This window comes from Squalius cephalus, assembly GCF_949319135.1.
Source record: "Squalius cephalus genome assembly, chromosome: 10".
NCBI classification, from domain to species: domain Eukaryota; kingdom Metazoa; phylum Chordata; class Actinopteri; order Cypriniformes; family Leuciscidae; genus Squalius; species Squalius cephalus.
Window position 1 is genome coordinate 41,599,408 of NC_137131.1, and position 12,619 is coordinate 41,612,026.

A 12,619-nucleotide genomic window follows, 5' to 3' on the forward strand; every position below is an offset into this window, starting at 1 on the left:
AGCGAAAGAGGAGATGAGATGCAAGCAGAACTGGCTCAAAGAAGAGAAGACTTGATTACACAACTTGACTAAACAGCAAAACATAAAAGAATAAACCCTCAACAGAAGCAACATAATTAGAGCTGATTTATTCTTATTGTCATGTTGTGCTTTATCTTCATGCTTGATTAGTACCATGTGTTCCACAGTGTAATTGTCAATACACACTGCTCAATTTTGAGAAAATCATTTTGGTAATAACCAGCCAAGAAAATCTGCTACACTGATGTAAACCAAAGGACGGGTGAGAAATGTTGCTCCGACTGCAATGATATCACAGACATAACACCTAACCTACAGACCTAATAATTCCTGCACAGGTTCAGCCCACATGCTGATTCGTGGCTCAGAACGCACATTTAAACACTTTGGATGGAAAGCATGAGAGAGCGTGGCCCAGTTTCAAACACAGTTGGCATCATATAAACCCACAATTTTCTTCCCTCTAACTGAACTCCCCAGATTAGTACGCAGATATATTACAAAAAGACAAACACCCTGATTTATACCCTGTGGTGTCGTGCTATGACTAGAACCGCCTTTACATGAGGATGTTGAATTTCAGTGAGCTGTAACCGTGGACTAAAGCAAGCAGCCGCATCGCCTCTTTGTCTAAGAACAGAGTCTGAGATTTATCTTCATGTAGTATCAGCACCTCCATATTCCTCATGTTTGAACATGAATCCAGCTGCAGAGTACGGCACACTCACATAACGCATATCGCCTATCTGTGTGTGTGTGTGTGTGTGTGTGTGTCTGCGTGCTGTAATCTACCACAGGGTCAGAGGGCCAGGCATGGAAAAACCACACTATCAGAGCTACAGGCACAGGTAATCTACTCAAATGTGCCCTCAAATGAACTTGCATCTTTAAACACAAACACACACACACACACACACACACACAACTCTTTGCTTTGAGCAGAGAGGAACCACAGCAAGGCTTACCGAGAACAGAGGCAGCTATCAGAACGCTGCACATGTTCCAATCCCGTGGAAGAGTGTGTGTGTGTGTTTCTTCCCCTCACAGTCCTGTGAGATGGAGGGCTGATAAGCTTCATAACCATCAGCAGAATAACAATAACAAACCACTGAGAACAAAACGCCTGGTTTGGCTGAACTTTTTACAGTTTCCCTCAGTCAGCATGAGAAGAGGCAAGAAACATTTCAAGGAGTTTTTTGGGAAAATATATTTAAGCAAAATCACAAGAGCAAGACTGCTTGTTTTGAATATCAGCCCATTTTAGGTTGTAGACACAAAAAGCAGCTAATATTCAGACCAACAGTGTCGTAATGCTTTTATGCAACGGTTCAATAAGTTCAAGAAGTTAATATTGAGTTACTTAGATGTAATACATATTAATGCCAGACCATTTTTTGCACTGACATTGAAAATAGTTTCAACCAAAGTCACAGATTAAGTGGCAAGGCAACACACCATAAGTGGTGTTTTGTTCCTGATTAAATCAGTGTTGTTTGAACAAATCAGTTGAGTAAATGATTCAATGACTCACTCATTGAAAGACAATAACTTGAGTCATTCCTGAAGGAATCAGCATTTTTGAACAAATTGGTTAAATGAACAAATGTTTTGAATGAATCAGTTGAGTGAATGATTCAAATGACTCACTTATATAGAGAGTCATTTGATTCAGTCCTGAATGAATGAGTGTTTTGAATGAATCAGTTAAATGACTTGTCACTCATAATTCCTAAATGAACCAGTGTTTTGAATAAATCAGTTGAGTGAATGATTTAAATGACTTATAAAGACAGTGGCAGCATTCGAAATCGCATACTCTCTGAGTAGGTATTTATTTGACATAAGTAATTAATAAATAATAATAATATATAATAAATAATAAACAACACATAATCGGGACATACTACATCCATCATGTTGTCATTGTCATGTGACCCACCAGCGTCGGTTGTGTCACTCACTGCCACTCACAAATTTTCTCCCTGGCCTAATGGGACAGTAAAGTGTCCATCAGATACGCACTTAAGAATCTCAAATTAAGTAGTAAGTCCTCCGGGTACATTTCACCGACTGTTTTTTTGAGTACTCTAATTTCAGACATACTACTCCTCACATACTGTTGTTCGCCTACTATATAGTAAGGAAGTATGCCATTTTTGATGCAGCCAGTCACTTGATGCCTTCATGTTTTGAACAAATCAGATGAATAAATGATTAACTGACTCAATAAAATTAGTCACTTGTCACCACCTACTGGTGTAAAGATGTACAGATCTGGCCTTTAAAAACGCGCGTTTTCTCCCGCGGCATTCGGCAATTCGTCTCGTAGAGTCTCGCAGAATTCTGCAAGTGCTTTCGGGGGGCGCTACTTACAAATTCCCTCAATGTGTTTCGCTTCACAGAATATCCACCAGGTGGCGCATAAAAAACAACTTTACGTTAGATTTTTTCTTTTACTTCATTACGTCACGATTGTGAGAAAACATCCACAATAAAATATAAATTATAAATAGTAATAGACACAAATATTTACAGTAGGCTACTGTATTATACAGACATTTGAAAATATTTGTAAATGCAAAAGGTTCATTAAGACAAGAAGGGGTATTGGACAACGTTTACGAATTTTTATATGCTTTGTCATTGCTGTGGTTTCCAGGAGATGAGTGCATGCAGAATATTTAACATTGCTTTTATTAAAACAGCAAAGTGACGTTCTTGCCAGTAGCGCATAACTTTTTTGTACAACTATTAAGATGATTGTGCATGCAATGCGCATTTATATAAGTGCAACAGAGAATTTAGTGTGAGCATAATACACGTGACTCTGCCTGTAAAAACCCAGCAGTATTTTTTATATATATACACAAAATCATCCTAACATAATGCAATTAAATAATGCGACTTACCCAGATTCTTAATTCGTGAAAATATTTCTTGTGTGATTGTTCTTGTGCAGATATTTCTTGTGAGGTAATGTTGCAGCTCAACGCGTAGCATTTATATTTTGGGCGCATCTGATTTGCCATTACATTATTAATAAATATTTTAATTGAACTGTCTTAATGCATTAAGCATAAAGATTTTTCCACGTTAGTCTCAGAATGTCCGGGGTTGGTTTGAGGTCTTGCCGACAGTTTGTAAATCTTCTAAATATTCATATTCACAAATTCCATACAAAGGGTGATCAACAGTTATGACTTCTAAAATAAAATAAAAATGACCAGATAAGAGGTATCTGATTGACAGTTTGACAGATGTTGTTTTAAAAAAATAATTACAACATTATGGGGAAGTGGTATTAAATATTCGGTAACACATAGCCTAATACAATTATTTTAAGTATGCATTTTGTTCAGTTTTGCTTTTACAAAATGTTCCCTGTTTTTTATATAATTAATTTAATCTGAGATGTGCGTTATATCGCTTTTTGATCATTATTTGTGTTGTCGAATTTTGACACAGTTTCATTACTTGTTCATAATAATTTGATTCATAATTATGTCGTTTTTTTCTAAAAGTAAAAGTAAAAAAACTAAAAGTTTTTCTAAAAGCAATATTCTAAAGAGATACAAAGACAGTGTACGTGTACCCACCAGATTTCGCCATGAGTCATTTTGTACCCACCACTTTTAACTTCCGTTGACCGTTTTCAGTGGTTATGAGGAGCAATATGAGAGAAAATTTTTGTAATCATTGTCTGACACAACAAAAAAAAATTATAATATTCATTTTATTTTAATTTTCGTGTTCGCATTTATGAGGGAAAAAACAACGTGTCAGTTTACGGTTATGGACGTGAGCGCTCTAAAAGCGGCAATAAAAGTCTGCTTTAAAACTTTCACAGAGACCTTAAACAGAACAGCTGCCTTTCTTTAAATCGAATTTCGTTTTGTATTAATTATGTCTTAATTTTAATCAATGTTTCGTGAACCAATTGCCTGGATTTAAGAAGTAAATATAGCAGACAATCACGACACCGGCGCCGGCGATATCTCATAAATGAACCGAAACTCAGCGTGTAATGCACATTCACATTTACAGTGTATTTAGACACATTTAGACGCATTCATAATCATTACTTTTACCGGTTCTTTGTGGCAAGCTTTATGCGTGCGGTCGTGCGCTTGAGTGCGGCTATATTATAGTAAATGCTCATTACTTAAAACAAAGCATAAGCCTCTTCCTGGCATGCAATGGAATCTACAATGTCAGTTGGTTATATCAACATATGTCAAATTAAGTTACGCGATATCAACAAATTAAGCTATAAACATTAATTTGAAATAACTTAAAGCGTATGTATAGTATATTTGCTTAAATAGCATTTAAACAAAGGAACTGCAAGGGATTAAAACCCCGCCCACACGCTGGTGAAAACTGGAAAAACCGGTTTTCTTTTGATTCCCTGAGAGGAGATCGATTAGCATTGGGGGTTGAATCGGCAGACCTGGGGGGTGGGTGGTTGTAATTTCTTGACTCTGTGCAATTGGTAGCAGCTAAAACAAGCAGCTAAAACAAAGACTGTGCAATTAATTACATTTTGGAAATAACTTTCTTCATGTCGTTTTATTTATACACTGTAAAACATTTTTTTTTTTTTTTTTTTTGAATTTGTAAATATTAAATATGTTTTACAAACAATTGGTTTACAAACTCTTGGAGGTTTGTGGTTACCATCATTCAGAAGAGTGGTGCTTGTGTTTAGACTTGTGTTTTACGTGATTAAATCAGGAAGATTACATTGGTTTCTGTCCACACGGAGACGCATTTAAGACGATTTAATCAGGAAATGGAGGCACCGGCGCGATATAACTTGCATTGCTCGTGAACTGAGCTCGTCTCATAAATGAACCGAAACTCAGAAATGTATCTAGAAAGCTTGAAATGTCCACTTTTAAACAAAACAATTCAAAACGAAAAGAAACAGACAACTCTCTTTTGTAAGTGTGCATTTCTCTCTATAGGCACGTTCACAATATCTGCGAAGATGACGAGTCAGCATTGTCAACATCTTTGACTGACACATAAAACACTAGTTGATTAGTAAACAATTAAAATGTCTCCTTGCTATATTTGACACATGATTACTTTTGTCAGTTCTTTGTGGCAAGCTTTATGCATCCGTTAACTATCGAATATCGTGACTCATATTTTGTACCAGACCATTTATGGTTGTTCATATTGTTCAACAAAGTTCTTGATAAAAAAAGAAAAGAAAAAAAAGAAGCTACTGTGCCTAATATTATTGTTGTATAGCGCGCAAGGTTTATGCGCATGCTTTAAGTCTTCTCCGTTTTTAGTGTATGTCTGTGGCAGAATTGCAGTGCCTGGTCTGGTATGTATACTAGGCTACATCGTTTTGAGTCGGTTTCAGTGGTTTAGTGTGTACGCAGATATTTCTTGAGACGACGCCATGTTTTTATGTTTTTATGCACTTTTACTCTTTTAGTTTTGTTGCAATTTCACCAAAAGCTTATAATTAGGAAATACACACAACACGCTAAACTTGTATTCTCTATATGTTAAAAATGTTGTAAAAAATACGTATTATTCTTATATAATAAGAATAACAATATGATACATTTATATTGCACTCGAAATGATTTAGATATGGAAAGAGGAATTCTTCTCAACTACCACCAATAAAGTTTTAAAATTCTTCTTTAGAAAATATTATATTTTGATGATTCTGCAAGTTCAGCAGACAGTGAGGTTCGGGTTTGTTCCGATCAGGGGTGCGTTTCCCGAAAGCATCGTTGGCCAACTATGGTCGCAAGTTCCGTCGTTACCAATAGAGTTCAATGGACACTGCGATGAACTTGCGACCATAGTTGGCCAACGATGCTTTCGGGAAACGCACCCCAGAGCTCGTGAGTGGAGAGCGCATTTCTGAATATTCCGCTCCGCTCGTTCATTCCGCTCAGGGTCCACGGCCTCGCTCAACACAGATGTCCTGTTGCCTGGTTCGAAAATATGTGGAATACGGGCTGCTTTCGACTAAAAGTTTTTTTTTTTTTGTAGTCGACTAGTATACTAGGCTAGTTGTTCATTTAAGTAATTCGTGGACAAATCGCCCCTTTATATTAATTTAATTAGCCTACTTATGGATCATGAGCGTTTACGTAATATAGCCGCACTCAAGCGCACGACCGCACGCATAAAGCTTGCCACAAAGAACCGGTAAAAGTAATGATTATGAATGCGTCTAAATGTGTCTAAATACACTGTAAATGTGAATGTGCATTACACGCTGAGTTTCGGTTCATTTATGAGATATCGCCCGGCGCCTCCAATGTCGTGATTGTCTGCTATATTTACTTCTTAAATCCAGGCAATTGGTTCACGAAACATTGATTAAAATTAAGATATAATTAATACAAAACGAAATTCAATTTAAAGAAAGGCAGCTGTTCTGTTTGAGGTCTCTGTGAAAGTTTTAAAGCAGACTTTTATTGCCGCTTTTAGAGCGCTCACGTCCATAACCGTAAACTGACACGTTGTTTTTTCCCTCATAAATGCGAACACGAAAATTAAAATAAAATGAATATTATATATTTTTTTGTTGTGTCAGACAATGATTACAAAATTTTTCTCTCATATTGCTCCTCATAACCACTGAAAACGGTCAACGGAAGTTAAAAGTGGTGGGTACAAAATGACTCATGACGAAATCTGGTGGGTACACGTACAATGTCTTTGTATCTCTTTAGAATATTGCTTTTAGAAAAAACTTTGTTTTTTTTACTTTTAGAAAAAAATGACATAATTATGAATCAAATTATTATGAACAAATAATGAAACTGTGTCAAAATTCGACAACACAAAGAATGATCAAAAAGCGATATAACGCACATCTCAGGTTAAATTAATTAAGCTCCTCATAACCACTGAAAACGGTAAAAAAAAAAAATCGAACCAAAAGTCAAATTAATATGGACTGAAGTTAAAAGTGGTGGGTACAAAATGACTCATGACGAAATCTGGTGGGTGCGTACCCACCGTCCCCACCGAAATCGACGCCTATAAGGGAAACATGATAGTATAAAAAGTACTGTGTGTAATGCAGAAAAGCGCATTACAACCATGTTAAAACTATTTAAAACGTTAAGATGCAAAAATGAACTAAATGTAAAATTAGATAATGATATTGCGCAAATGATCTCGGTCTCTTTAAAGGTCTTCGCAAATTATTGTGTTATAAGACTCAGTTATCATAGCCTACATCACGTCTCTTCTACTGTAAGTACACAGGAAAAAAAAAATAAGACAAATGATGCGCGTTTGAGTCGGATTTTTATGAAGAATATGTGACTGTTTATGTAACTGGCAAAAGAAAACATTGTATTCGTCATACTTCGTCAACTCAGTATGGCCACATGAAACACTACTGCCATCTACAGGTTTTAGTATTTCCTGCGTCCAACACCTAATCCCCCTTCTGCACGATCCCGCAGAATTTCGGAAGTGCTTGTGGCATTCTTTTCTCTGAGACGCGCATTTTTAAAGGCCACATCTGTAACCTGCAAAAAAATCCCCAACACAATATATATCCTTTCATCTCTCTTTCTCTGTCTTCCTCAGTCAACATTAAATTGCATTCAAAACTATTTTATTTCCATAGTGATGAATATTTGCATGGGAAACTGGATATTTAACTGGACCAGATGGTATAAAGTGGGTGTTTAAAATCAGAATCAGAGCTGAATGTGACTTTGCAGTGGATTGTGGGGGCTTTTTGACCCCGACGTGGAGGCTAAAGTTCAAGTTCATCCTCAGAGCATCGACCAGGTGGGTGAACGTGATTTCACCAAGTACCACATGTTCCTGGATCAACATCTTTGTTGATCCTGGAACAACTTTCCAATCAACCAATCAGATTTGAGGAACAAGTTTACAGTTTATGTCAAGTTTAGGCTTAAAACCAGGGTGAGGTCCTTCAACATTATTGATAGGTGTTATTCACCTATCATTTCCCTCTGATTTTAGGGAAACGTTTGGGTAGGGTTAGGTTTAGGGGTAGGGATAGGGTTAGGACTAAATTTTGGGGCAGGAATGTTATTCCAGGATCAACAAAATATGTTGATCCAGGAACATGTCTTACTTGGCAAAATCACGGTGACCCTCCTAGGTGGCATCAAATGAGAAGGAATGTTGTTTTGGAGGTTGCAAGTTATTAGTTTTTCTTCTTTGGAATAACATGTGCTGATGAATAATGTGCAATAAGAGCAGGAATGTGTATTAAGAAAGTAAACAGCATCCGTTTTGATGTTGACTTTAATCAGATCTTCCCGCTGTGCAACAGGGTAACTTCATTAAACAAAGTGAATATGTGCCAAGGCTAACAGTGATTACGTATGGAACCTCAAAGTTAAAAGGAAACGACCATGAAAAGCTCTTTGCATGACCCACCCACCCCTGCTCCAGTCAGTCAGACCACCTGCTGAATCTAACTTCAGCTCAATTCCTGTTTGCCATGTTCTCAGAATGGTAATTATCTGAGTGTGAGAGGAATCAAAAACACAGCCAGTCTACAGCCAGCGTTTCTTTGATTTCACATCTGCACCATTCCTAATTGCACAATGCATGCAATGAATTGAGATAAAATAACTGTAGTTGGACATCATCATGAAGTGCTAGGACAGTAATATGCTGTTTGAGAGAGAGAGATTGAGAGAGAGAGAGAGAGAGAGAGAGAGAGAGAGAGAGAGAAAGAGAGAGAGTGAATTCTTACCTTCTAATACAGTAAGTTTAGCGCTAGTGTTAATTTCTCCAACGCTGTTGGTAGCCGTGCACTCATAAATGGCCTCATCTCGATGTGTCCGTAATGGCTGGATCCGCAGCACAGAGCCTGAGCCGTCATCAAACTCCACTACCTGACACACACACAGAGAGACGTACAGATGATATTAGATATTTCCAGCATCAAAAATCAAAGGTTGTTCTTCAAATAGACAATCAGACATGTCCACTGATCTGCATGTATAAACACATTAACAATCAGTTGTCTAAAATTATATTGCAAGGTCATATGTATTAACACACTCTTCTAAAGGTCCAGTTTGCATTAAATTAGAATATATACCATTTAAAGTAATGGTTTACCCAAAAAATAATGCATGAGTGAATAACTAAATGCATAAATGCATAAATAAATGTACTGCAAGTTACTGCATGGCTTGTATAATATACTTGTAGATATAGTATAACGTATAATATATTTTATAATAAAGTGCATGTTTCGCATGGACTACTTTTATGAATCTTTGTCATGTTGAAGCTTGACAGTATAAATTATCATCCAGTTTTCTTGCATGGACAAAAACATTCTCATTTTGTGGTCCATGGAATACAAAAACAAATTCAGGGTTGAAACAACATGATGGTAAAACTGTCATTTCTTTGCGCTTACTATCAAAATCATGACAGAAATAGCAATAACCAGCCAAAATGTCTTGAGATCCAAAAAGTGATAAACCCAGCTGGAAACAAACTCACTCACTCTTATATGTGACCCTGCATCACAAAACCAGTCATAAGTCGCATAGGTATTATTTGTGGCAATAGCCAAAATGGGCATGGGCCAAAATTGCCAAAATCATTAGAATATTAAGTAAAGATCATGATCCATGAAGATATCTTGTAAATTTCAGGTACCGTAAATATATAAAACATTTATTTTTGTTAGTGAATGCAGCACAACCACGAACAAAAATGGATAACTTTAAAGGCGATTCTCTCAATGTTTTGATTCCAGATTTTCAAATAGTTGTATCTCGACCAAATATTGTCCTATCATAACAAACCATACATCAATGGAAAGCTTATTTATTCCACATTTTAAAAAAATGACCCATGTGACTGGTTTTGTTGTCCAGGGTCACATATGAAAGGATATGAAAGATCCGCTCATGTTGTGTAAATGTACTGCACTGGGTGTGTGAGATGCAGAGAGTTAAGGCAAGCGAGATGCCGGCACTGTCAGACCCCGTCTCGTTCACGCTCAATCAGCTCAGCTGACAGTGTGAGGAGGGTCGTCTCAGGGAGCCCTCATGCCTGCGTTGCCGTCAGACTCTCTCTGTTTTTAGGTCGACTGCCAAATTGAGATCAACCTGAGCACCCCTGCTGGAGCCCGTCCTGTCTATACTGATGTTGAAAACAAACGCAACATTCCCTGGAATGAAATACTTCAGTTTGAGCTTATCAGCTTTCACAATAGAATAGTGTATTTTTGCCTTGTATTTTTGTTCTGTAGTATCAATTTCTTCTTCTCTTTTATAATTTTATTTAAGATTCAAAAACATTCACGGTTTCTCGTGATAATTTTCCTGTTTTTGTGACTGTAACTTAAAGACTTCTATATAAAATGATATATTGCTGAATGGGCACTGATGCGTAAACATGAGCTGTTCATTTGCTTATAGTTGTGGGATCATAATTATAATGATTTTAGAGCCATTTTTGCAGCTTAATTAAAATAAATGGTCTAGTCCACTTGAGGTGCCAGACTCTATGGCTCTGTTCCAACACATAGTGAGATGCCTTGATCTCAACTGACACCTCAAATGTGTCTCCATAGGCAAACCCTAGCAAATAGTTTTTCATAATTGATTTCAGTAGTCTTGATTTAGCATGTTGTTAAGCTAAATATAGTAATATAATAAAAATGTGTAATTAAATTGAATTATATTTATAAATGCTTTCTGGGATTAAAGTAATTTGAAGTATATATCAATTTATCTTGCTTTCTCATGCTGCCTAATTTGGAACAGCTTTTGTGTTGTGAATGTGATGATGATGATTAAGTCTGATTATTTATTAGATGATTGTGAATACTTCTTATGTTGGCTATACTATATTAGTCACTGCACTTAATATTTAGACAATTAATATTTATGATAATGATATATTATTTATAATCAATTACTATTATTATTATTATTATTATTATTATTATTATTATTAATTAATTAATTAAAGATGATTATGAATGCGGCTCATGTTGGCAGCTCACTAGGATTTGGAATAGAGTTAGTATTTTAGCCATGGCCGGAAATGTTTTAGGTATACCAGCAGGACAGATGACCGTCCAAGATCCGCTCACCCTAAAGTGTCCACGTCAGACCTGTGCCACCTGTACTGCCACCTGTACAGCTGCTGGATCTGCCAGCCGAGACAAAGACTGCATCAGTGCCAGGACAGTGAAGGATGAGCTCTCTACTGCTGGCCGGAGAGCAGGGTGACCTGTCAGACCTCCTCTGCTCACTCCTCCAAAAACGTCACATCTGACTGTCCGGGGCCAAACAGAGGCCACAATACACTCATCAGCAGTAGCATCAGCTCCAGATGAGCCTCTCTTTGGCCCGTTTCAGGCCAGAATAGAGAGATCTGCTTGTGTCTGGGGTGGAATCGGGGCAATGGTGTTGGCTTGCACTCACAACATGAATATAAAGATGTGATCAGTTTTGGAGTGCAGTTATCACAGGTACAATCCACCTGGAGTAACCTGGTGTAAGTGTCTTGGTCACAGATACAATGGTTATGATTAAACACCACTGCTGAATATATAACAGTCAACTGCACTTTTAGCTTAGTTGTGAGTTTGCAGTCTCAACATGTTTTCTGACATGTTTTGGTTTTTGAGAGTGGCTGAAGTAATGGGGGCAGTTTAGCGGAGTAGCTACGTTTAGCAGAATTTAATCTCTCTCGTACAGCCCCTTTAATATTCCAGTCCAAAAATAAGTGCTGCATTTCTCTTTTTTTGCCGTCAGCTTTTTTTTTTTTTTGGCCTTGCCGTCAAATTAAAAATACATCTCCCAGTGACCATAGTTTTTAACCTGGGATCAAGCCTGCAGTACTTGCAGACCACATACATAATTTGAGCTCACGGCACATTATATCAATGTGACACTTGTGTCGGTAGGGTTGGGTATCTTTGAATTGAAACAAATCCGATTCCGCTTTCGATTCTGCTTATCGATTCCTAATTTCGATTCCAATCAGGTAAACAATAAAACTTAGATATCATTCACATTTAGTCTTATTGCAAAACATTTAATTGTAGCTGAATATTATAAACAAAAATCAACAGGCTAAAGAACACGTTTGCCTGTGGATTAAAAATACCATAGAAAAACAACTAGCCTAACTAATATAAATTTCGAGCATTATTAAAGACAAGTAAACACACAGTTATTAAAAAAAAGAACAAATAAAAAATTAGCAATCGCAACAAATAGATGCAACTGAACAAAGATACGACTGAAATAAACAGTGTTTCAAGGTATTTTCAGGTATTCAGGTACATAAACTGTAATCAAATGTAAAATAACACTGCACTTTATAAATAAAATATACATTACAAATAAAGTAAAAAAGGTTATTCAGTCAAGAATAAGTGAATTTTCTCATTGTCTTTTGTATGATTAGTGTTATTATAGAGACGGCAGCAGGAATATTAGGCTCAACGGATCCAATATAGTTACACATGCCTGCAGAACAAAACGAAAAAACAAAACAAAAAACAGTATGCCAGTCGTCTCGCGCTTGAATGGTTTAAAATCACATTTTCGGCGAGTGCGTTTTGGGTGTGTGTGCA

General features: G+C 36.8%; 1 protein-coding gene across 12 annotated transcripts in view; it reads right to left on the reverse strand.

Moving 5' to 3' along the window:
• ptprfa (protein tyrosine phosphatase receptor type Fa) overlaps window positions 1–12,619 on the reverse strand; it is a 231,949-nt gene that overhangs the window by 119,927 nt on the left and 99,403 nt on the right. For all 12 annotated transcript variants that reach the window (XM_079882944.1, XM_079882943.1, XM_079882942.1 and 9 more), the window contains exon 4: window positions 8,756–8,897. In XM_079882944.1, the coding sequence (XP_079739070.1) occupies window positions 8,756–8,897 (142 nt within the window). The remainder of the gene's footprint in view (window positions 1–8,755; window positions 8,898–12,619) is intronic.